The sequence below is a fragment of the Macrotis lagotis genome, chromosome 7 (genome assembly GCF_037893015.1).
Source record: "Macrotis lagotis isolate mMagLag1 chromosome 7, bilby.v1.9.chrom.fasta, whole genome shotgun sequence".
Lineage (NCBI taxonomy): Eukaryota > Metazoa > Chordata > Mammalia > Peramelemorphia > Peramelidae > Macrotis > Macrotis lagotis.
In genome coordinates, this window is record NC_133664.1 from 144,795,756 (window position 1) to 144,818,094 (window position 22,339).

General features: G+C 34.8%; 1 protein-coding gene and 1 non-coding gene across 2 annotated transcripts in view; one reads left to right on the top strand and one right to left on the bottom strand.

Annotated features, from left to right (window-relative positions):
* DOCK4 (dedicator of cytokinesis 4) overlaps positions 1–22,339 on the top strand; it is a 345,771-nt gene that overhangs the window by 174,070 nt on the left and 149,362 nt on the right. The window contains exons 17-23 of the mRNA XM_074195289.1: positions 1,029–1,185; positions 7,268–7,365; positions 7,478–7,561; positions 7,727–7,827; positions 14,248–14,329; positions 15,765–15,935; positions 17,823–18,015. Of these exons, the coding sequence (XP_074051390.1) occupies positions 1,029–1,185; positions 7,268–7,365; positions 7,478–7,561; positions 7,727–7,827; positions 14,248–14,329; positions 15,765–15,935; positions 17,823–18,015 (886 nt within the window). The remainder of the gene's footprint in view (positions 1–1,028; positions 1,186–7,267; positions 7,366–7,477; positions 7,562–7,726; positions 7,828–14,247; positions 14,330–15,764; positions 15,936–17,822; positions 18,016–22,339) is intronic.
* LOC141494587 (U6 spliceosomal RNA) lies at positions 718–820 on the bottom strand. The gene has a single exon (XR_012470492.1). It is a non-coding gene; the product is annotated as a U6 spliceosomal RNA (small nuclear RNA).

The window sequence follows — 22,339 nt, forward strand, 5'->3', positions numbered from 1 at the left end:
TTTTTGTTTGTTTTCTTGCTTTTACAGCATAACTAATATTAATTTTTTAAGAAACCTCAGTTACATCTCAAAAGCAAATGAGGAGGTTATCTCTTCAGTCTTTGCAGAATTGAATTCTCTCTTTATTACTCTTATCTACACTCTCAGTTTCAGCTTCATCATCCATACCAATTCTATGGAGTGATTTTTTTTTCACCAAAAGGAGTTCTTTTATCATTCATAGAACCATGAATGAAGTTTCCAAAATAAACATGAAAAGGCTCAAGCCAGGCAAGAATGAAACATGTAGTTTGAAAATGCCTGGAGTATTTTTGGAGTAGTTTATGATAGCATTTTAAAATAGTAAGTTTTCTTTGTTTTAGGCAATGATGTGTAATGTTCTGAGCACAGTTCTTGAAACTAGGTAAAAAAATTAATGTTCTTGATAAAATGATGAAATTAATTTTAAAACATGCACAAATGTTCCAGAGACATTTAGGAGGTTCTATACTTAAACTCTTGTTGATTCTATTGTGACTGAATGTTTCTAAAGCACTTTTAATCTACACAACAGATGTGCTCTTCTTATATAGTAATTGGGCCTCATTAAAGAGTTAGTCTCTTTACAAGCCTGTAAAATTTACATTTGAAATCATTTAAGTTCTTTCTTTTTATATGCAACTTTATTTTCAGCTCTAAATTCTCTCCCTCCCACATCCCTCTGCCCTCATTGAAAAAACATATAGAACATATTTCACAAATTTTCACGTCATCCTTGCACAGAGCCCACTTAATTTCTGTATTGTTCAAATTTTAGTAAATGTACTGCCAAGGCAAGCACAAAATCATTCCAGTTTCACCAAGTCAAGTAGCTGTTTCAAGCTAGAAGAACTTTTAGGAATTATTTATGTAAATTGTGGAAGGCATGATTAAACAAACAAGCTGAACTTTTTTGTTTAGTCTTTTATTTTTTAAAGTCAAATGTCATTTGTAGTTCTCTTGGAAAAAAAAATATTTGCTTTCTTTTTTTCCCTTTCTTTTTAAAACAGTGTGAAGAAAATACAAATCTTCAGGATTCTAGTCGCTACCTCAGACTTCCCTTTTCCAAGGCCAGTCTCCTTGGGACCAATAATCAAGCAATAAAGGCCACTAAAGAGTCCTTTTGGATCACATCTTTCCTCTGTTCCACTAAACTCACACAGAATGGTAGGTGGGTTCTTTGAAGGCTATTTGTTCCATTGAATTTATAAATGACATTTCCAAATAAGTTCTGAAATATTTAATAATTTTGTACCAGAAAATCTTGTTCCTCCTTTTGTGTGTGCTTTTTCTAATAAGATAAAAACAACTGGTACTCAGTGATCCATCGGATGTACCCAGTTTAAGAATGACTCTAAAATTAGCTCAACATTGGAAACCAAATGTATAACCCTTAGAATAAGTCATCAAAACATAGCTGCTTCAAAACATGAGAGAACAAAGGAAGTACCACCTTAATCTGTTGTTTTATGGTTCCTTATCCAGGTTTCTGGATTGCAGGTTTCTGAATAAAAAGCTGTTTTTGTTTAAATTAGATGGATATTGCTTTTCTGTTCTAACATTACTTTGTATAACATTGATTGTTTAGTAAGTTATGATTAATAAAGCAAGCCCATCTTCTTGGTAGATCATTATGGAAACAATTGTCTGTACTCAAGGCAGAAAATGTATTTTTTTTTTAGCTTTTCATGTCTGGCTTGCATCTTGAATGTCAGACTAATAAGGCAGATTCATTATGTTGACACAACAAACCACATATTGTAAGATATGGTTTCTCAAAAATATTCCTGTGTATAAGTATTGGTATTTTTTCTTTGATATTTCTCCTTCTCCATGATCTATCACTTATAATAAAAAAAAAAAGGTTTATCTGTTTGGCAGGGTGGTGGGTATGGGGGATGATATATAATACTACAGTACTGAGCAACTTCGAATTGCTTTTCCATTTCAGTACAGAATATATATAAACAAGTTGAATTCTTAGTAGTTTTCTACATTTTTATTAGTTTCTCCCCAGATATGTGTGTGTTTAATTTTACTGAACATGAAAATGGTCTGCTGTCTGTCTGTCTCTCTCAACTTGTGTGTAATTTACAATGTTTTAGAATAGTCTGGAGCCCTGAGAGCTGATATTTTATATCACTCCATGTATCAGAGGAGCAACTCGAATACAGATCTTGCTAACTCCAAGATTTATTCTTTATTTAATTTGCTGTGGTGCCTTTCAGAGTTTATCACCAATTAATTAAAATCTCCATTGGTGTAACTTTGTAAATAAGTGTAAATCATTTAACATCCTTCATGAATTTTTATGAGGACTATCAATTTAAGCAGGTGAAGGTTATATAGTGAAGTCACCTTTTTTATCTACTTCAACAGGATATCTGTTCATCTTGAGTAAATTAGATGTGTGCCTGTCATTTAATAACTTGCACCACTTTCCCCAGTAAAATATTATTAAGTACTGCAAACCTTATACATATTGGAAATTTTTATAAACACCTACACAATAATCAGTTCTCTATCATAAATTAACTAGAATTATATATATGATTATTTCTAGGGTAGGGATATTAGTATTAGTAATTTATATAGATACTAAGCACCAAGGACTGATAATTAACAGCTGCATTTTATAAGAGGAAAACAATATAAAATAAACATAACATAGGATATATATATATGGTATTGAAATTTTGGACATCTGCCTCTTTCAAGGACTGTCAGTTTTTCAGATGTTATTTTTAGTGCAATTAAAGTCTTACAAATGTTAAATTATAATTTTTGACCTCATTTAAACATGTCCATTTAAAAAGCAATTCAGATAAAAATAAGCAGGAAATGACTAATATATTTTGAACAGAAAGAAGGGGGAAGGGAAATGATTTTGCAGAATATATACCCCATTGCCATTCTCTCTGTTTAGTTTTAATACTATTCAAATGATAGGATTAGGAATAATGATAGCATGAAAACTATATTTCACATTTAATTCTAAATTTGGGTGAAATAAATCATATTTACAATATTAAGCAACAAACAGACATCTTAGCATTTATTATGTCACTGCACTAGGTGTAGGAGAACTAGAAAGAGAACTGAAATATGCCTCTGGGCTGCAAATGCTTATTGCTTATTACTTATTATTCCATATTCCACTCTGATAGGTGGAATGATGCAATGATGTGAGTGAATGAATGAATTAAAAAAGCATTTATTAATGTTTTCTGTGTTAAAAGCACTATGCTGAAAACAAATAGACATTATTCTCAAGGAAGGGAAGGAATTGAGTACTTATGTAGCACCACCTGTGTACTGGATACGGTGCTGAGTGCTACAAATTTGACTTCACTTAAACTCAAAGAAACTTCATTCTTATGAGGGTGACTATGCAAAGAAGGTTTCAGATGTAAATCTTATAGAAAAGTGCTATGATCCCTAGGGTGCACTGGCAATATATCATTTTAATTGTTATTTCTGTAGATAAGGTCATATGTGTCTGAGGTAGAATCATTTGATAGTGCCAAGGACTTTTTAAAGGGAAGAACGTTCTTTTTAAGACCTTCAGTAATTGTGGTATCTACAGTTGCCAAGTCACACCTCCATGGAAGTTGTTTCTTTGGTTAGTAAATACAAGTGCTGGACTAGAAGCAGGAAAGTGGTTTTTTTTGGCGGGGTGGGAGGGTGGTGAGGGGATAACTGTGCTCCTTCTCCCAGGACTTTTGGGTATGCTTTCCATCACTGTCAGTTGGTTAGCATTTGTTGTTAATGAGGGAACTAGATTCCCCACTGTGATTGCTTCCTCTTTGATGAATTCAAGATGGAAATGGAGAAAGAGATTTGGGGTTCGGGATCCTCAGCTGTCTCCATCAGGATCCAAGATTAATGACATGGTAGTGACTTATCTGGCTTAGGCTGCTTCTGTATTTTGCTCGGAGTACTGTGCTATCTCAGTTAATTTAGCTTATCAGACCTACAAGAAGGAGCTGGTTGGCAGTTAGTAAGAACTGCTGACTCCTTTTCTTCACGAGTTGGTTCCCCACATGATTTTTGCAGGAACTGGGTTTATGACAGGACCAGGGTTCTGGGAGGAGGAGATTCTGTCACTTTGAAGCTTTGAGGCTTATCTACCTATAGGTGACAATTGGTCAGCATGTATACAAATAACTATTATGCAAAATAAGATAGAAGTGCATACTCTTAATCATGAAGATTTTCCAAGAAATGTAATAGCTTGGCACTATTATGGAAAACTTAGTGAAGTTTCAAGAGCCTTGAAAGTATGCTAGATGTGTTTTATTTGTGTTTCTAGTAAGAAGAAGAGTTAACATCATTATACCACTTCTATGTTATCAAAGTACTTTATATAAATTATTTCATTTGATCTGCATCATAACTCTCTAAGGTTGGTCTATTACTTTCCCTATTTTACAATGCCTCAGGACACATATCTCATAGATGTCCGATACTGCAATCTGAGCTTAAGTCTTCTTGATTCTAAAGCCAGCCATCTATCCAGTATGCTATTTAGTTGCTTTGATTATAAAAGTAGATTGTAAGCCCCTTGAAAGCAAGGACTCCATCATAATTTTTTTCTATCTTGTCTAGTATATATTTCAGTGGAGGTATTAATGTTGATTGAATGGAACTTCAAATGAATTTCAAATTTGGAGTGGTAGACAATGACATGTAGTTCAGAGATATGTTGTGACAGAGTCACTGAAGCAGAGACCAGGGATTTTTAAACATTGGCTAAGGTACAAGTCTCATACACTCTGCACTTTCATGTAATATAACTGTCACAAAGAAAAATACTGCTTGACTGAACATTCCATTAATCTCCTACTTCATTGTGATTTGGTGGAAAAAGACCTGAGTTCATGTCTTGGTCCCCAATACTTGCTAAGAGTCCTTTCCTTATCAATAAACAGAGGGAACGCACTGGGCTAGATTATTTTCTTTAAAAAATTTTATTATCTATTTATCAAAAACAAATGTTTTAATATACAACAGAGAATTATATGATAATGTAAGCTTCTTTTATATGTATCTTAGTGTATACTAAATTTAGCATAAGAACAAAATATCCTTTTTGTAGCCCTTTATGAATTTGCTTCTGTATTTTTTAAAGTCTTATTGACACTTTTTTCTTAAATCATTATCCTTATCCTCAAACTTTCTCTTTTGTTCCCCCCCACCCTAGAAGATGATTTCTCTCTCTTTTTTTCTGTTTTTATAATCTGTGAAGTTATGATCATTATAAATACATTTTTTGGGCATCCTTGACGCACTTACCACTTTTGATATTTGATTTCCGTCCCTGTAAAGGGATAATCAGTTTTTCCACTCCTTCCTTCAATGCTACCCTTATAACCATCATAATCAGCAAGTATTCATTAAGTACTATGTTCCAGGCTCTAGCTGACCTACTCCCCACCTACATGGAGCATCCTTTCACAGAATATCCAGGCTGCTAGGAGAGTCCTTGAATGATAAAGTAGAAGTATTGATGGTACATACAAGGACAAAGGAAAAAGAAAAGAGAGAGAATTATTGAGATAGGCAGACTAAGTAAAAAGGAGTAATGAAATATGACAGCGTGGAATCATTCTTTGTTAACAGTATACTTAGGAGCCAAAAGTGGGATCAGATTTAGAAGGCTCCATAAAGGGAATGGATGGAGAAAACAGAATAGCGGGGGAAAAAAATCTGCATATGTAGCTTTAGTTCTCTTGTATGTTATGAAAAATAAATTACTTGAAATATGATGACATGTCTTCTGTATTAGGTCATTTCTTTTCCCGCCAATGTTTTCTTTCTTCCATTTGTATTTGATTCTTCTCTCACAACATGATCAATATGGATTTCTTATTTAGCATGGTTATAAATGTAGTGCCTCTATCAGACTGCTTTCTTTTGGGGGGGGGGAGGGAAGGAGGGAGAAAAATGTAAAACTCAAATCCTTGCAAAAAAAATTGATTGGTTAAAACTATCATTGCATGTAGTTTGAAAAACAAATAAACAAAATATTTTAAAAAGGAACATGATAACTTACTTGGAATTATAAGGATATAAAACTCAGAATCCCAGAATTGTAAATTAAGATATGGATATTGAAAAATATAGCTCAGATATTTTGGAGTTATAGAACACTCATAAATCTCTTTAAAATATAGTAATTTAGGAAATGAATATTTGCTCAATTTCTTTATATCCCTGGGAATTTTGTGTGTCTCTTTCTCTTGAAGGTTTCAAATTTATATCCTTTCGACTCATTGTAAAGTTGTTCATGTTTTCTGTTTGTCCATTTAACTGCTTGAGTTCCTGTGAATCTCCCAGAGATATTTATGTTTTTTGTCTTTTCTGTTCACTAGATGTAATTTTCTATTTAATCTTAGCTACTACTCTTTCAGGTAGTTTTTCCTTTTCTTTTTTTTCCCCCTTCCCTTTTCTTAGTGATATCTTTCTGGCTCCCCAGGAATTCCTGTTAGATTTCTGCTGGAAAAAATACTTTGAAGTAAATTTCTCTCTTAAATCTGGATTTTATTTTTGAATTTTGGCAAATCCCTTATGCATGCTCTGTAAACCTTTCTGTTCCTGTAGTTTTGCTGAATGCTAAAATAGTTTTTCCTGCTCTCCATGTTGGTCGAAAGATCAGCTAGCCATACTGGAGTTTTTCCCCATTTATGTTGCAAACTAGGCATTTATATTAAATATCAGATATATTGTATGTCTGGGTATGCATGCACATGCACATGTAACATGTATGTGTGTGTTTTGAACTGTTGATTTCATGTTACCAATCACCAGGTTACCTTGTTACCATCAGAGAGGGCAAGAAGATAAGGTAAAAAATTATTCACTCTTTTGATGAAGGAATTGTGGCAAGAAAATGGCCTGGATCCTACTATACTCTAGCTCTTCAAAAACTGACTCACCCCCACAGGCTAGAATTATTCCTATTCCCTACACAACCACAGGTATGGTTGGTGAATTGAAATGCCTGCAAGTGTGAGGACCATTCTCATTGAATATTATCAGTTATTTGGTTCTTGTCACAAAAGGCCTGATCCTAGAAAAGGGATATGTTAAGTTAGCAGGCTTCCAGTTAGACTGGGCAGCATTAGTACACTGGCTTCTGTGTTTGGTTGTGGCTTGTTTTAGTTTTCAGGTTTTTAACAAATGAGCATTTCAGTTGGACAGGTTAAGATCCCCTGTGGCTATTTATCTTCCTTTTTTTTTTTAACAGGAGATATGCTTGATCTTCTAAAATGGAGAACTCATCCAGACAAGATAACAGGCTGCCTTTCCAAAATAAAAGAAATTGATGGCTCAGAGATAGTAAAGGTAAACTCTTTTTATCCTCTTTTGAAGAAAATCAGAGGAAAAATTATCTGGGGAAAGGGTGTGGAGGGAACCAAAAATGACATTTTGTGAATTTTATTTTTATCTATCTAAGTTTCTGCAAGATACCCTGGACACCTTATTTGGAATTTTAGATGAAAATTCTCAAAAATATGGGTCAAAGGTATTTGATTCTTTGGTGAGTATAAATTTTTCTTTAATTGAATATTAATCATTTTGTCTCTCAGTCATGATTCTTATAAAAGCATTTCAGAAATAGGAAATTAAGAGCATAACAGTTCAATTACAGGTAACAAAAGGACCTTGATTTGCATCAATTTAATAAAACTCAATTTTCTTTCAGGTCCACATAATAAACTTACTGCAAGATAGCAAATTTCATCATTTCAAACCTGTAATGGACACTTACATTGAAAGTCATTTTGCTGGGGCACTTGCATATAGGTAAGGTCTTTTATCTTTTAATTGGTTTGAAACTATCCCTTTTTTCAGTCCTTCTAGGCAACACCAGCCATGGATATAAATTTAAAAGATAGCATAGGAAGAAATGAAGGGAAATTAAAATATTCCCAGAAACTGAGTCTAATTTAAAACAACAAAACATGAAAAAATCTGGTTGCTTCTTATTTAAATTCCCAAGACAAAACTGCTTCCCAATTGTGGTCTTGAACTTAGTAAGACTTTTCTTTTAATTTTCCATTCATCACTTTATAATCTTAAGTGGCTGATTTTTTTTCTCCTTGACTATGAGCCATTCTATTTATTTTCAGTTTTAAGATATTGACAAACTTCTAGAGGAAAAACAGTCTTTTCTGCCACATCTGCTTAAGCAAATTAGGTAACTGTGAGGACTACTTCTTATTCCTCCTCATTCAGTTAGTATTTAGAGCACACAATAAAATAGATGCCAAGGAAAAGTTGCTGTGTCTTTGCCAACCTCTGCCCTTCACTATCTCATAGGGTAATTGCTATTGAGTAGCAAATACCCACTTCAGCTTCTAGCATAGCCCCTTAACCACAAAATCATAATTGCTGGGCTATTGAAAGTGAATGCTACCTTAAAGATCATCTAGTCCAAACCTTTTCCATTTTACAGATGAAAAACTGGCACTGAAAGTTGACGTGTTTAAGATGAGACACACACACCTAAAAAAAAAAAAGATGAGACACACAGCTAGTATGAAGGTTCAGAATTAAGATTTTTGACAGTACAATGTTCATTTGACTTATAATACTTTCAGTTTTATTGTTTGGTGGGTTTTTTTAAAATAATGTTCAAGTCTTGGTAACCCTTCTTGGAGTTTTCTCATCAGAGATATGGACTGATTTGTCTTTTCCTTCACCAGTTCATTGTGCAGAAAAGGAAACTGAGGCAAACAGGGTTATGTCACTGGCCCAAAATCACACACCTAGAAAGTCTAGACCAGATTTGAATTTGGGAAGACATGTGGCACTCGGACACACATAAACTACCTAAGAGATTTGCGCCAAAGCCAACATTCTTAACTCTTACATTTTTTTAACTTCCCCTAACCTAGTAGGTTGTCAATTAGAAATCATTATTCTATTCTATTCTATTCTATTCTATTCTATTCTATTCTATTCTATTCTATTCTATTCTATTCTATTCTATTCTAATGTGTATTCAAAATTTGAAATTCATCAGTTCAAGTGGAAGGGAAAAAGAAAGAAATGAAAGAATATAGGAATGAAGGAGACATAGCTCTGCTTAAATACAGATTTTACCTGTTATTTCCCAATTTCTTCAGTGTACACATACAGTCAATTCATATTATACAACAAAATAGAGTATTGTGCTGCCTTATGGGGCATATAACATATCATGTTTCTAAACAGAAATTATACACAATGCAAATAAGAATACTCGGAATGCCACATGAGTACTTTTTGTTTGGCCATTTCCTGGTTTATATGTTGAAATTTTCTCTTCTAATATTTACATGAGGCAAGTTATTTTTGTGTTTAATTGAATCGATGGGCAATGTCAGTGTGATTTTATGCTTAGGATGAAATGCAGCAGCATCAGAGAGAGGTCAGTATGTGTTCTCACAGCTCTACCATCCAGTTTTAAGCACAAATTGGAATTGGAATTTAGAGAGCAGGAGTGTAATTACCTACATTTCAGATTGACCAGGGAGGTGGTGGGCCAATCATTCCTAAGCAGACAAATAAATACCATGGAGTCTTGTAAGACTGTGGGTGGTCAGAACTCCCTGTTACATCTTGTCCTAAAAATAGCCTTTTCAGCAGCTGGCTAACTCATGGGCATCTTCATTATTCATTTCTCACTGAGAGATAAGACATTGACCTTTTGAAAGACTATGTAACCTGTGAATTCTCTTGAGACTTGATACAAATTTAACCTAACATTCTAGAGAGGCCATGATAAGCCAGCAGAAAGAACTGGGGTAAGAGGACCCAGGTTCAAACCTTGATTCTTCTTCCTTAATCTGTATTACCTTCAGAAAGTACCTGAAATGATCTGGGTCATCATTTCCTCATTTTGATAATGAAGGAGCTGGACTAAGATCCTCTAAGGTTCCCTTATTCTCAAAATCTATAATCCTATGACTGCTCCAGCTAAAGGTTAAAAGATACTCCTGACCAGATAGAATAAAGCCATCTGCCAACTTTTTCTTGGAGAAATTTAAATTAACTGTTAAATTGAACTGAAAAATCATACTCCTAAAGTATAATTGGCCCTTTCAGTAAACTTTTGGGAAGTGTTTGGCCTGGGAGTAAAGAGGAAAGCTTAATGCAGAAGTAGTAATTTAAGCTAAGCCTTAAAGAATAGTTAAAATTTTATGAAATTTAGATGTGATGAAACTTTCTTAGGCACAGTAAATGAAGTGAACCCAGGTTTGAAGACAGAGAACAAAAGGTTTGAGTGACTCTTTTAATTCAACTTGTTAAGTGTTCATTAATTCATTTCTATGTGTAAGGCACTTTGGTATCATGTTACCAAACAAAAATGAGAAATTCAAGGAGCTTACATTATTTTGTACACAAGTAAATATGTTAATTTAAAGGAAGGAGAAAAATCTTTACAGAGGACAGATCAGAAAAGAGTTTCAAATAGGAGAAAATCAGTTGGTCTTTGAAGAAAACTAAGCTTATAAGAAGAAGCAGAGGTGACAAGAAAGATATTCCAGTTTTGGGAAATAGTCTGTTCAATAGCATACACAATTGAGTCAGGATAACACATCTGGGACATATTGGCATGAATGGAAGCTTTTTGAAATAGTTCTGTAAAGGTAAGTTGAAGATAGTTGGTGAAGAGTTTTAAATTCAAAAATGGAAGCTTTGATATTTTATCACAGATGTCTCAGGGAGTCATTGAAGATTCTTGATCAGATAGGTGGTAGTGAGACCTTTGCTTTAGGAAAACTTTGATAGTAATATGGAGGATGGATCAGAGAGGGTAGAAACTGGGAGGAAAGAAATCAGTTAAACCATTGTAATAGACCAAGAAGGAAGTGATGGGAACTGAACTAGGGTTGTTGTAATTCTGAAAAATGGGGATGAAATAGAGTGATGATGTGGTAGTAGAATCGATAAGCCTTGGCAAGTGATTAGATATTGGTATATATGAGAGAAAAAAAATCAAGAATGACTTCTAGTTGAAGAAGCTGATTGACCACATTCAATTTAGATCAGTGTATAGCATGGAAACATTGTAAAGACTATATAAGACTGCCTTCATGGGGGATGGGGAGAGGGAAGCGAGATTTGGGAAAAAAAAATTGTAAAACTCAAAAATAAATAAATAAATAATTTTATTTTAATCATTAAAAAAAAGCTGATTGACAAGATGAATGTTGTGGTACCCTTAAAAGAAAAATAGAAGTTTGAAGGCATATTTATGGATTACATTCTGAAGAGAGATGTTTGAAGGGATGTCTTCAAGAAGAGGAGAGGACAACAGATCTCAAGGAGAAAAACAGAGGAGTTGGTCTTGACAAGAAACAGAGACAAAGTAGGGAGTAGGGACTAGAGTGATATAGAGTGGTTTTAAGGTATAGAGCAAGGATAGAAAACATCTTCCCTTTTATTGGTCAAATGGGAAGCAAAATCTTCTAAAAGTGAACAAGAGAGGTGGCTAGGTGGCACAGTGGATAGAGAACCAGCCCTGGAGTCAGAAGTACCTGAGTTCAAATCCAACCTTAGACACTTAACAATTACCTAGCTGGGTGGCCTTGGGCAAGTCACTTAACCCATTTATTTGTCTTGCAAAAACTTAAAAAAAAGTGAACAGGGGAGGGTTATTCTAAGGTCTTTTGGAGAGAACAGAAAGTTTGGATAATCAGTATGGGAAGTGTTATAGAAAGTCATTCAAGGAAGAAAAAAATTATTGCATCAGTGAGAGCCCAATTGAGATTAGACTAGAAATTATTGTGAAGATTAAGAACAGGTTTAGTAAGAGTAAAGGATATAAAACCGGAGATCATGGTCTATGAAAGGAATTGAGAATTCTTGATCAGAGAGGTAGTATTGTTATTAGGGGTCATAATAAGTTAAGTATGGTTTGACCATCCCTCTGGGATGAAAGATATGGATCATGGGAGCAAAAAGAATGATAAACTCTGAAACCAGGTTGTTATATGGGACATCAACATACATAAATTTAAGTCTACAATTATGAGATTATAAGTTTTGAGGAAGTCAGTGAATACAGCACTGAGTCTCTTTGAAAATAGCTATAGAACTAGCCAGTAAATAAATGTTGCAAGGATCTGGGTTGAATGATATAGACCAGGAGTGGGGAACCTTTTTTCTGCCAAGGGCCATTTGGATATTTATAAAATCATTTGTGGGCCATTAAAATTTTTTCAACTTAAAAATTAGTCTGTTATATTTGATCAGGCATTTCATTCACCCCTAAAAAACTCCTAAGTTTATTGAATTTAGTGTTCTGTCTTCAGTTGCCTTGGCAGCACCAGACCAAATGATTTCACAGATCTTATACAGCCTAAGGGCTGGATGTTCCCTGACCCTGGTACAGTGGAGGTAGCTGAGGAAGGAAAGGAGTTGGTTTTAACTTTGACAGATGGTGACTCTGAACCATAGGGATTAAAGGAAGAAAAGTTGGGACTTTGTTAGCCATAGGTTGAATGAAATAGAAGATGAATGAAGATTCTCCCCTTGCAAAGGCTGAACTTATAGAGGAAAGGGTCGATTTGTTTTCTCTCATCTGCCAGGAAAAGAAAGTTGTGTGAACAAGAAGACTGGCTAGTAAATCTCTGGTGATTACATTCCTAGGAATATGACTTTACTCTCACCCCTCACACTCAATGCCAGTTCTTTAGTTTTATCCCCAAATAGCAGTTTAACTCCAGGCTCCCTCCAGCCCCACAACATATAGGATGAGACCCCAATAGGATGGATACCCCATATTGAAGGTACTCTGTGCAGTTACATCCCCAAAACTATAGCTTATGAGCCCTCACTGATATTTTTACCTTTAATAGGCAGCCAGAGGGCACAATTGGATCAAAGAAAGAAATTTACTGAAAAGACATAGTAATAAAAGTAAAATGAAAATATTTCCCCCCAAAATCTGTAGTTTACTTTTCTATAAATACACTCCACATAAATGAGAATGGTGAGATGTAAATGCCATAAGAAGAGAGGGTCATATATATATATAGGGGATATGAACGGTCAAAGAAAAGCTATCCTCAATATGGAAGATGCACTTGGCTTTTGGAAAAGGTCCAATATATGAGGTCTTAATCTTGAACAGGGTCCTGGCACAAGAGTCCTGGGATCTCAGTCCTCAAAGATTAAAGGTTAATTGGTTTCTTTCCTTCCTTCTCCTTTCCTTCCTTTCTTCCTTCTTCCCTTTCTTTTCCTTTTTTCCTTCCTTCTTCACTTTCTTTTTCCTTTCTTCCTTCCTCCTTCCTTTTCTGTCTTTTACTTTTTCTTCCTTCCTTATTTCCCTTTTTCTTTCTCCTTTTCTTTCTTCCTTCCCCTCTTCTTTCTTTCCTCTTTTCACAGTAGAAAACTAGACAGTGCCCCCATATGTGGCAGGAGTTTCCATAGCAAGAAAGATACAAATTTAACCCCTAAGCACTGAGTAATAATGGATTCATATTACTAGAGTGACACTGAGCAGAAAAATTGCTCAATCCTTGTGGTTCAGAGCAGAGAGGCCTCAAAAATCTTTGAGAATATCCAAATATCTAGAGCTAGAGGGAACCTAAGAGGTTTTCATTTTTATAAATTAAGGAAAAGATCCAAAGAGGTCAATTGTTAAGGAATTGTTAAGGAAATTCAAATCCTTGGTAAACAAATTCCGCAAGGTTTCTACTGTCCCATATGATTATAATTGTTTTGAAAGCATTTTTTAAAATTCAAAATTAATGGCATAAGGAAATATTTTAAAAAAGGCTAAGGGGGCAGCTAGGTAGTGCAGTGCATAAAGGACTGGCCCTGGAGTCAGGAGTACCTGAATTCAAATCATCCTCAGACACTTATTAATTAGCTAACTGTGTGGCCTTGGGCAAGCCACTTAACCCCATTTGCCTTGCAAAAATCTGAAGGAAAAAAAAAAAAGGCTAAGGCAGAATTTTTCCCTTTCTGACTTTAGAGGAAAGGATGATATTGCAGAGTGAGGTAGGAGAAATTAGGGTTATTACTCATTGGCAATATGACAGATCTAAAATTGTGTGTGTATTAAGGCCTCTAATCATTCACAGTCATCAATTAGTGATATTACCGACAAAAAGCCTTCCAACAATCACAATAGATATTTAATTTGGATATTTGATTTATACATTATTATAAGAACTGGGGAAAAATCCATGCATTGCCTATTTTCTCCCTTTATTCTTTCTGTTTTAGAGATCTTATAAAAGTTCTTAAGTGGTATGTGGACAGAATAACAGAAGCAGAGCGGCAGGAACACATCCAGGAAGTTCTAAAGGTAAATATAACTAGCAAATACCTAGAAACAAAGTATCTCCCTTTCTGGCAAGGAACTGATGGTGATCGATAAAGTTCATGTTCGTGGTATTTAATTTGGGGATTTTGAAATTATGACTCCCCCCAGAGAGGTAAGCTTTTATTTCTTCATACTTTCCTAGAATTTACTGATTATTTTAGATTAGTGGAGAGGAAGAGTTTAAGATGCCTACATATAGTAGAGAGGCATATTAAGATCTTATTCCTTCAATCATGGCACTCTCTTCTTCTGCTGCAAACATATTGGAATCATTATACAGAATTTTCTCATCAAATAGGATGAACTAGTGAGGATAAGGAAAGCTAGAAGTTTTGTGAATGTCATTCATTTCATTGAAATATCTGGATATAAAGTCATATCACTCACATATTAATTCTGTACCTTAGTCTTTATTCAACTAAAAATATTAGAGAACTCCTTATTCAGAGGCATTTTGGGAAGATCATCTTTTAAAAAGAGATAAAATTAATACAAGGTAGTATTACTGTTCTTTTTGTGCTGTCTGATATTAGAGGGTGGGGCCAAAGGGCATTACCATTTTGTAAAGTAATTATTGTACAACATAACTAAGTTACTTTATGAGTCTTGTACAAAAAGGCCAAGACTTAAGTTAAATAAAAATGTAATGAAGACAAAATCATTTTATAGAAAGTTAACTTCTTTTTGTTAAATATATTCCAGACTGATGTTCATATTATCTGTTCCCTTTTGTTGATCCTATTTCTAAATAAAATTAAATTGAAGAAATTGGTTTTTCTAATAATAGCTGACATTTGCTTAGAACTTTTTTTATTTTTTATTTTTTTTAGGGTTTTGCAAGGCAAATGGGGTTAAGTGGCTTGCCCAAAGCCACACAGCTAGGTAATTAAGTGTCTGAGGAAGGATTTGAACTCAGGTACTCCTGACTCCAGGTCCAGTGTTCTATCCACTGCACCACCTAGCCACCCCTGCTTAGAACTTTAAAATTTGCAAAGTGCTTTTTGTATATCAAGTCACATCTCAGAGCAATACTGTGAAGTCAATACTGCAAACACTATCTTTATTTTTATCAATGAGGAAATAGTGACTGAGAGAGGTTGGTGTGCATGTCAGAAGAGAGATTTGAACCCTAGTCTTTCAGACTCCCCATTTAGCATTCTGTTCACTCTGCCACGCTGAGTCATATAGTGTTTCTGGTAATCCTTTTTTTAATCTCAGCAGGGCATTGGGAAAAGTCCTTCCTGAAATGAAAAGGTTCAAAATATCTATCAGGCTTTAGTTTTTAAAACAAAGGTTGATAAATGTCCACTCTTCTTTCATTTGAAAAACTCTTGAATAGTCTTTTGAGGATTGGGAGCTGTACCATTTGTTAAGGTGTCTGGTTTGATGCATGCTTTTTTTCCCCCTTCAATTTTAGGCACAAGAATATATTTTTAAGTATATAGTTCAGTCTCGAAGGCTGTTTTCTCTTGCCACTGGTGGTCAAAATGAAGAAGAGTTTCGATGCTGTATTCAAGAGCTCCTTATGTCAGTTCGATTCTTCCTTTCCCAAGAAAGCAAAGGCTCTGGAGCTTTATCTCAGTCACAGGTAATTTTTCTCAACTTATTTATTTATTTTACATAGAAACATTTATTTTACATAGAAACATAATTGAGCTTCAGCTTATAGCTGCACCTAACATGATTTAAAATAGGTGTTTTTTTCCTTTCCATCAGCCCTAAATAACAGAATTTTGTTGCTTTATTTTCAGCTTTTTCCTACCTGAATTGAAAGCATATTAATTTGCATTAACATTTCTGATTGCCAGAAAGAATATTGGTGGCTGGACAGCCTGTTTCCATCATTGTTGTGGAAGGCATTTCACCACAGCCAATATAGTTTTGATTATCTTCCCAAAACCCCTGAACTGCTTTTTTCTCTTGATCTTCAGCCCCTAATTACCTGGGCCAGGGCCAAACTGCACGCTACAGTACTTATAACCTTTTTAACTATCCAGAGAACATTACGATGACTAGCATAACTGATTATTGTCAGGGGACAGTACCTGACCTGCAGTAGTATAGCCAGGTGAGGAATGAGGAGGTAGCTGTGCTGAGCTCTTTCCTTAAAGAGAAGGCAGAGGGGCAGAGATAGTAGGAACTTTACTGCCCCTGGGAAGTTATGGGGACAAATTTAATAGCTTTAAAAATCAATGCTTCTCAGTTATCTGTAAACTGGCGATAGCAGGTTGGAGAACTTAGTGTGTCATTAAGTATCGTTTGCATTGGTTACCGACTAAATCATGTTTGATGAAGCATAATAATGCCTTAAGTTTGTGTAGGGCTTTATAGTTTTCCAAGTGCTTTCATATATTTATTTTATTTCATCACCATAAGAAATACAGTCCCTAGTATTAAGACTTTAGTAGAATTATACTTTCCACATCATGGGGCGGGGGGGAGTTTAGGACCATAGCATCCCCATAACCTGTTTAAAATTTTTTGGCCTTTCCTTCCTACCAGAGAAAATATCTGAATTATTATGGTATTGAAAGATAAAATATGTTAATATTATGTTATACATATAATATATAATATGTGTTAATAGTATAATTAACACACACATACACATATATAATGCATCTCTGTCATCTGTGGGCCTTAACATGTCTATTAGGACCACAAAACTCCCCCCACCAAATTCCCATTTAATTTCTTAAATTAACTCTCCATATAACAAAAGTGTGATGGGGAAAATTAATAATTATATTTATCCTTAATTTTCAAAGAAGACCAGGGAGGTGATGCCATGACAAGCACATGAATTGGATTTGAGTGAGGAGGTGCTGCACTAAATCACCAGCCTCACTTTCTCCTCCAGAGCCATCTGGGTCCAGTGGCCAGATAGAGATGGCCCTGGATGAGAGGCAATCAGGGTTAAGAAATGACTTGCCCAAGGTCACACTGCTAGTAAGAGTCAAATGTCTGAGGCAGGATTCAAACTACCATCTTCCTGACTCCAAGGCCAGTGTTCTATCCACTGCACTACCTAGCTGCCCTGGGAAAAATAAAAATGTGGAAGGCATAACTGTAGTCGTAGTCACTTCTCCAAGATCACACCTCAAGTCAATAGTAGTGCTGAAAATACCCTGTTACAGTACCAGCTACCCTGCTTTCTGCTTGGATGCTTTTCCCCACTACCTAGTGTTGTCTCCAGCTGATGCTAGATTTTCCCCAAACTATTCCAGCTAGGGCTATCAATGAATTTCCAAAATGTTCCAGTTCCTTTTGATGTTCTAGCCACTGCATTTAAAAAAATAAACAATTTTATCTCTTTCTTTTAAGGTATTCTACACTTTCTCCCCCCCTTACATAATTTAAAAATAATTTAGATAATCCTTCAGAACAATGAGACTGTAAAATTCATTTCAGATGGTAATTTGAGGTTGATTTTAATTCTTTTTCCTTCCTCCTTTTTTTAAAAAATATTTTTAAGGCTGTGTTCCTGAGCTCTTTCCCAGCAGTGTATTCTGAGCTGTTGAAACTCTTTGATGTTCGTGAGGTAGCAAACTTAGTGCATGATACCCTGGGCAGTCTGCCAACAATCATGCATGTGGATGACTCCCTTCAAGCTGTGAAACTTCAGTGTATTGGAAAAACAGTGGAAAGCCAGCTATATACTAACCCCGGTAAGATGATAATTCTCTTGGGTGAAACAAACTCTCTAGAAAACTTATCATGCCTTGCATTTACAAGTCAGCAGAAACCTATGAGAACATTCTGAAAACCCCAGTACCTAAAAGCATCCATCATTGATGTGGAATACTGAAGCTAGATTTTTTTTTAACCATGCTAAAAGTATTTCTGTTTTTAGAAAGAATAAACCATAATAAAACATAATTATGACATCATGGACTCTAAACTTGTTTTATATTGAATTTGTGAGGCAAACTTGCAGATTGTGTTTAAAGTTTAATTTATAACTGAAATATCCTTAATTAAGGTTTTTTTAAAAGCTTATTAAAAAAGAATAGGAAACTATGGTATGAAAAGGGGCATCAGTAAAATAAGCAGAAAGAAAATGAGTATGGATTTATCTGTTTTTTTCCAAAATCAACATTTTGTGGCTCATTCCATGAAAACAATTCTCTTCCTAGGAAAGTGGATTTTTTTATTAAGGAAGTTTAGGATCCTGGATATTCATCATGTTTCTTTTCTATCAACTTAACCATTTTGATTAGGACGACGCATTTCTAGAGCAGGCACAGAAAACAAATTGCTATTACCTTTGATAATGAGCTATGGCTTGTTATTCTGTAGGCTGGATGCTAGTGAGAGTCTGGTGACTACTGAGTGCTCTGTGTATAACTCTGTATCAAAGGACTGCTTCATGAACAGGATGGCCCAACAGGTTGACAAGTGGACAAACAGGACTGAACAGGAGTATAAAAGCAGCACTTTTGAGGAGAGAAAATGCGAGAGATAAGTTCTAAAGCAGTTCTAGGAACATTTTCCTAGTACTATAACAGATTATAACAGTTCATCTTGAGACCAAAATAACACTAAATCAAGAAATTTATTCTAGTGACTTGTAGAGTAGGTGCTATTCTTTAAACACACACATACAGCAAAGCACCTACTATGAGCAGAATATTAAGAGCCAATCAACAATTTGCTAAAAGAGGTAACCAGAGTAAAATCCCTATCTTCAAAAGGCTCATGGTGTGGTAATACAGACAACCTCGGTCTGAGGTTAAACTTTACAAATGTAGTCTGATATCCTAAGACTTCTTAGAGGGAGATAAAGTTTCCTAAATAGGATAGAAAAAAAATGAAGTAATGGACTGGAGACACAGAATGAGCTGTACATTCTCAAATCTGGCCAATGTGTTGCTATTTTTTCAACTAGAACATATATACATGCATACATACATATATGTATATATACATATATATATGTATATATACACATACACACACATATATTTGTTACAAGGGAGTGGTGGGGAGCAAAAGGAAAAAGATATCTCCAGAAACTATTCTGGGTGCTTTAGAAATATTATCTCATTTGATCATTACACCAATCCTAATAGGTACTTATTATTATTATCCCCATTTTACAGAAGGAGAAATAGTGTAGCCAAGTGGCAAACTTCGCTTCAGTGAAACAATCTAATTAACTGGCATCAGCAATATATTTTTTTAAAAACTGCATCAAAATGTGTAGGGGACAGAAATAAATTAGAGCACAGTTGTTACTACTTTGTTATATTTTGTATTATTATATATATATATATATAATAAATTTTATATATAAAACTATACACATACAGACATACATACAAAAACATATATAGAAATATATATTTTAGAATAATCTATGTAATACCTCTTTCATGTTCTTCATATCTGGAAATGTTGGTATTTGTTTATTTCTAATTTCATAATAAAGAAGAAAATAATTTAAAAAACAAAGAAATATTCCAGGGAAGAAGTCAGCAAGAAAATATTCCACTGGGACAGGTGGGATTCAGAACCAGTATCAAAGAATTAGGGAGACTCTACCATTGGAGTAATACAAGGAGTCTGAAGTCCTCTCTCCGTAGAAAGTGAAGCTGGTCTTTCAAATGAAGGAATAGAAACTCATGTTCTATCTACAAGTCCTCACAAATAAGAAGAATTCAAGTACTACCCCCCTGAAGAGAGATAGTGGTTGTTGGTTCTGTACTTTTATATTAGAGTTGAAATAGTTAATCAAGATCATAGAATTAGAGTTATAAGGGACCTCAGAGATCATGAAGTCTAGTTCTCAAGCATATCTTACATTATATTTTGCTATGCCTCAGGAAAGTACCCCATGGTCAGACCTTCTAGATTTTTCTTTAAAAAATTAACCATAGGATATCATTCCCATTTTTGGAGAGTGTGCCACTGCCTTCAAACTCTGATTGGATGAATTCCATTAAGGGCTGAAACAACTCCTCCTCAGGCTGATGATCCTTAGAGGGTATAAGCTTGATGATGTGGAGACCCCCCTCTGATGTTCTCTTACCCTGGCACCATTTTCAACTTGTTTGTCCTAGCCTTCAAACTCATTCATTTTCCAATCACTCTGCCTGCTCTATGACCTTGCCTGATTTTAGTTCCCCCCGACTTGCCTCCATCTTTGTACTTGTGCCTTCTTGGCTTACTAACTTTTGTTCCTTTCCTGGTTTCCATATATCTACCACAGCTGAACTGTGCAATGACAAACTCCCTCTTTTTTTCCACTAATTACTTGGCTTTTCTCACATTGAAGGAGTATTCCTCTTAATCTTAGTTCTTATCATTCTTATTCTTAGTCTCCTGCTGGCTAAAGTCACTACTGTCAATCAAAGCAGGCATTTGATAGTGATACTATGGTCATGTGACCTGACAGTCGAACCCTACCTTATACAAGGCAGGGTACCATCAGAGATGTTCCAAAGAGCACACCCAGTCTCCAGTGCACAAACAATTGTCTACTTCTTCCAATTCATGTAAATGCAAAAGAACGTCAGGTCCTTCATAGCTGGAGTAGCTATTTGGTGTTTGTCTATATCCCTAGTATCTGGCATATAGTGAGTATTTAACTGATGTCATTTTTAGGGTATAAAAATGCTATAGCCAGGGGGGAAAATAAACTTGAAATATATCTGTTATGTCATTGAAATTCTGGGCAGAAAACTGAGAGTCATTGGGGGAGTTTTCTACTCTAATTCAACTTGAGGTTTGTCATCATCTTAAAAGAGAAAAGAAGGTCCTGGAAAGTGAAGGGCTGCCAATAGAGATGATGTCAAAGAAGAGGATTTAGTTTTGTGGAACAATAATGTATTAGAACAGATTGATGAGTAGAGCTTCTAGCTAGGGTGAAAAAAATGGATTTTAGGAAGACCAAGAAGAATGTTCTTGGCAAAAAATTTGAACTGATCAAGAATGCTGAAATTTGATCAAAAATATATTTGAAATAGCAAAGTAAATAAATTGAGTAATAATATCTATGTATATTTACATGCACATAAATGTACAGAGGAGAACTATAGTCATGGGCAATAGACCAGGTCAAAATAAAAGAAAACAGACAGAATGCCTATGCCTTCAGATGTCTGTCCTACTATGACAGTTTTTATAATATGTATTAGAACAATATGATTCATGTCTTCCATCTGGCTGAATATTTTGCAGTAAATCCATACAAAAATATATTTTAGTTCTATCTTTTTACTCACCTAAACGATCTTCATCATGGTTCTGCTCTTTTCAGTCTCAATTCCATTGCTCTTCCATAGAATATATTCACTTCTCACCTTTGTTTCTTAGAATTCCACACTTCCTTTAGGATATAACTCAAACACCATTTTCCACCCGGTGTCCCAAAAGTCATAGTGCAATTTAATTTTGTTTAAAATGCATATATGTATGTATGTATGTATGTAGATATATATGTGAACATAGATACACAGGTAGCTGTACAAAAATGTACAAATATAAGATACATATCTATATGAACATACAATTACAAGAAAGTTTTTTTGAGGGCAGGAATTTCCTTTTTTTGTTGTTCTTCATATCTCTAACAAACACCTAACAATTCTTGTCATATAGATTGCTTTGTAACAATCTATGAAAAATATCTAAGAATTTTAGTTAGCTATAAATGAAGTATGATCAAATGGCATTAGATGAACCCTTCCATCCCTGAAAAAAATGGTAAGATGATTTTAGACCACTTAAATTATGAAGGGAAGTGGTAGTCTCCATGTTATTGTGTGGAAGAGAGATTAGATTTATTCTGCTTGACACCTTCAGGGAAAAAAGAAGGACTAATATGTAGAGGTTATAGAGAGTCAAAATTTTTCTCAAAATAAGTAGGAAAAAGTAGTTGAGTGTTTTGTTGATTAAGACAAGTCAAGGAAACCTGGGTTCAAGTCCTGCTTCTGAGATATATATGGGATGTGAGATCTCTGGGCAAGTAACATCTCAGTAACCCATACA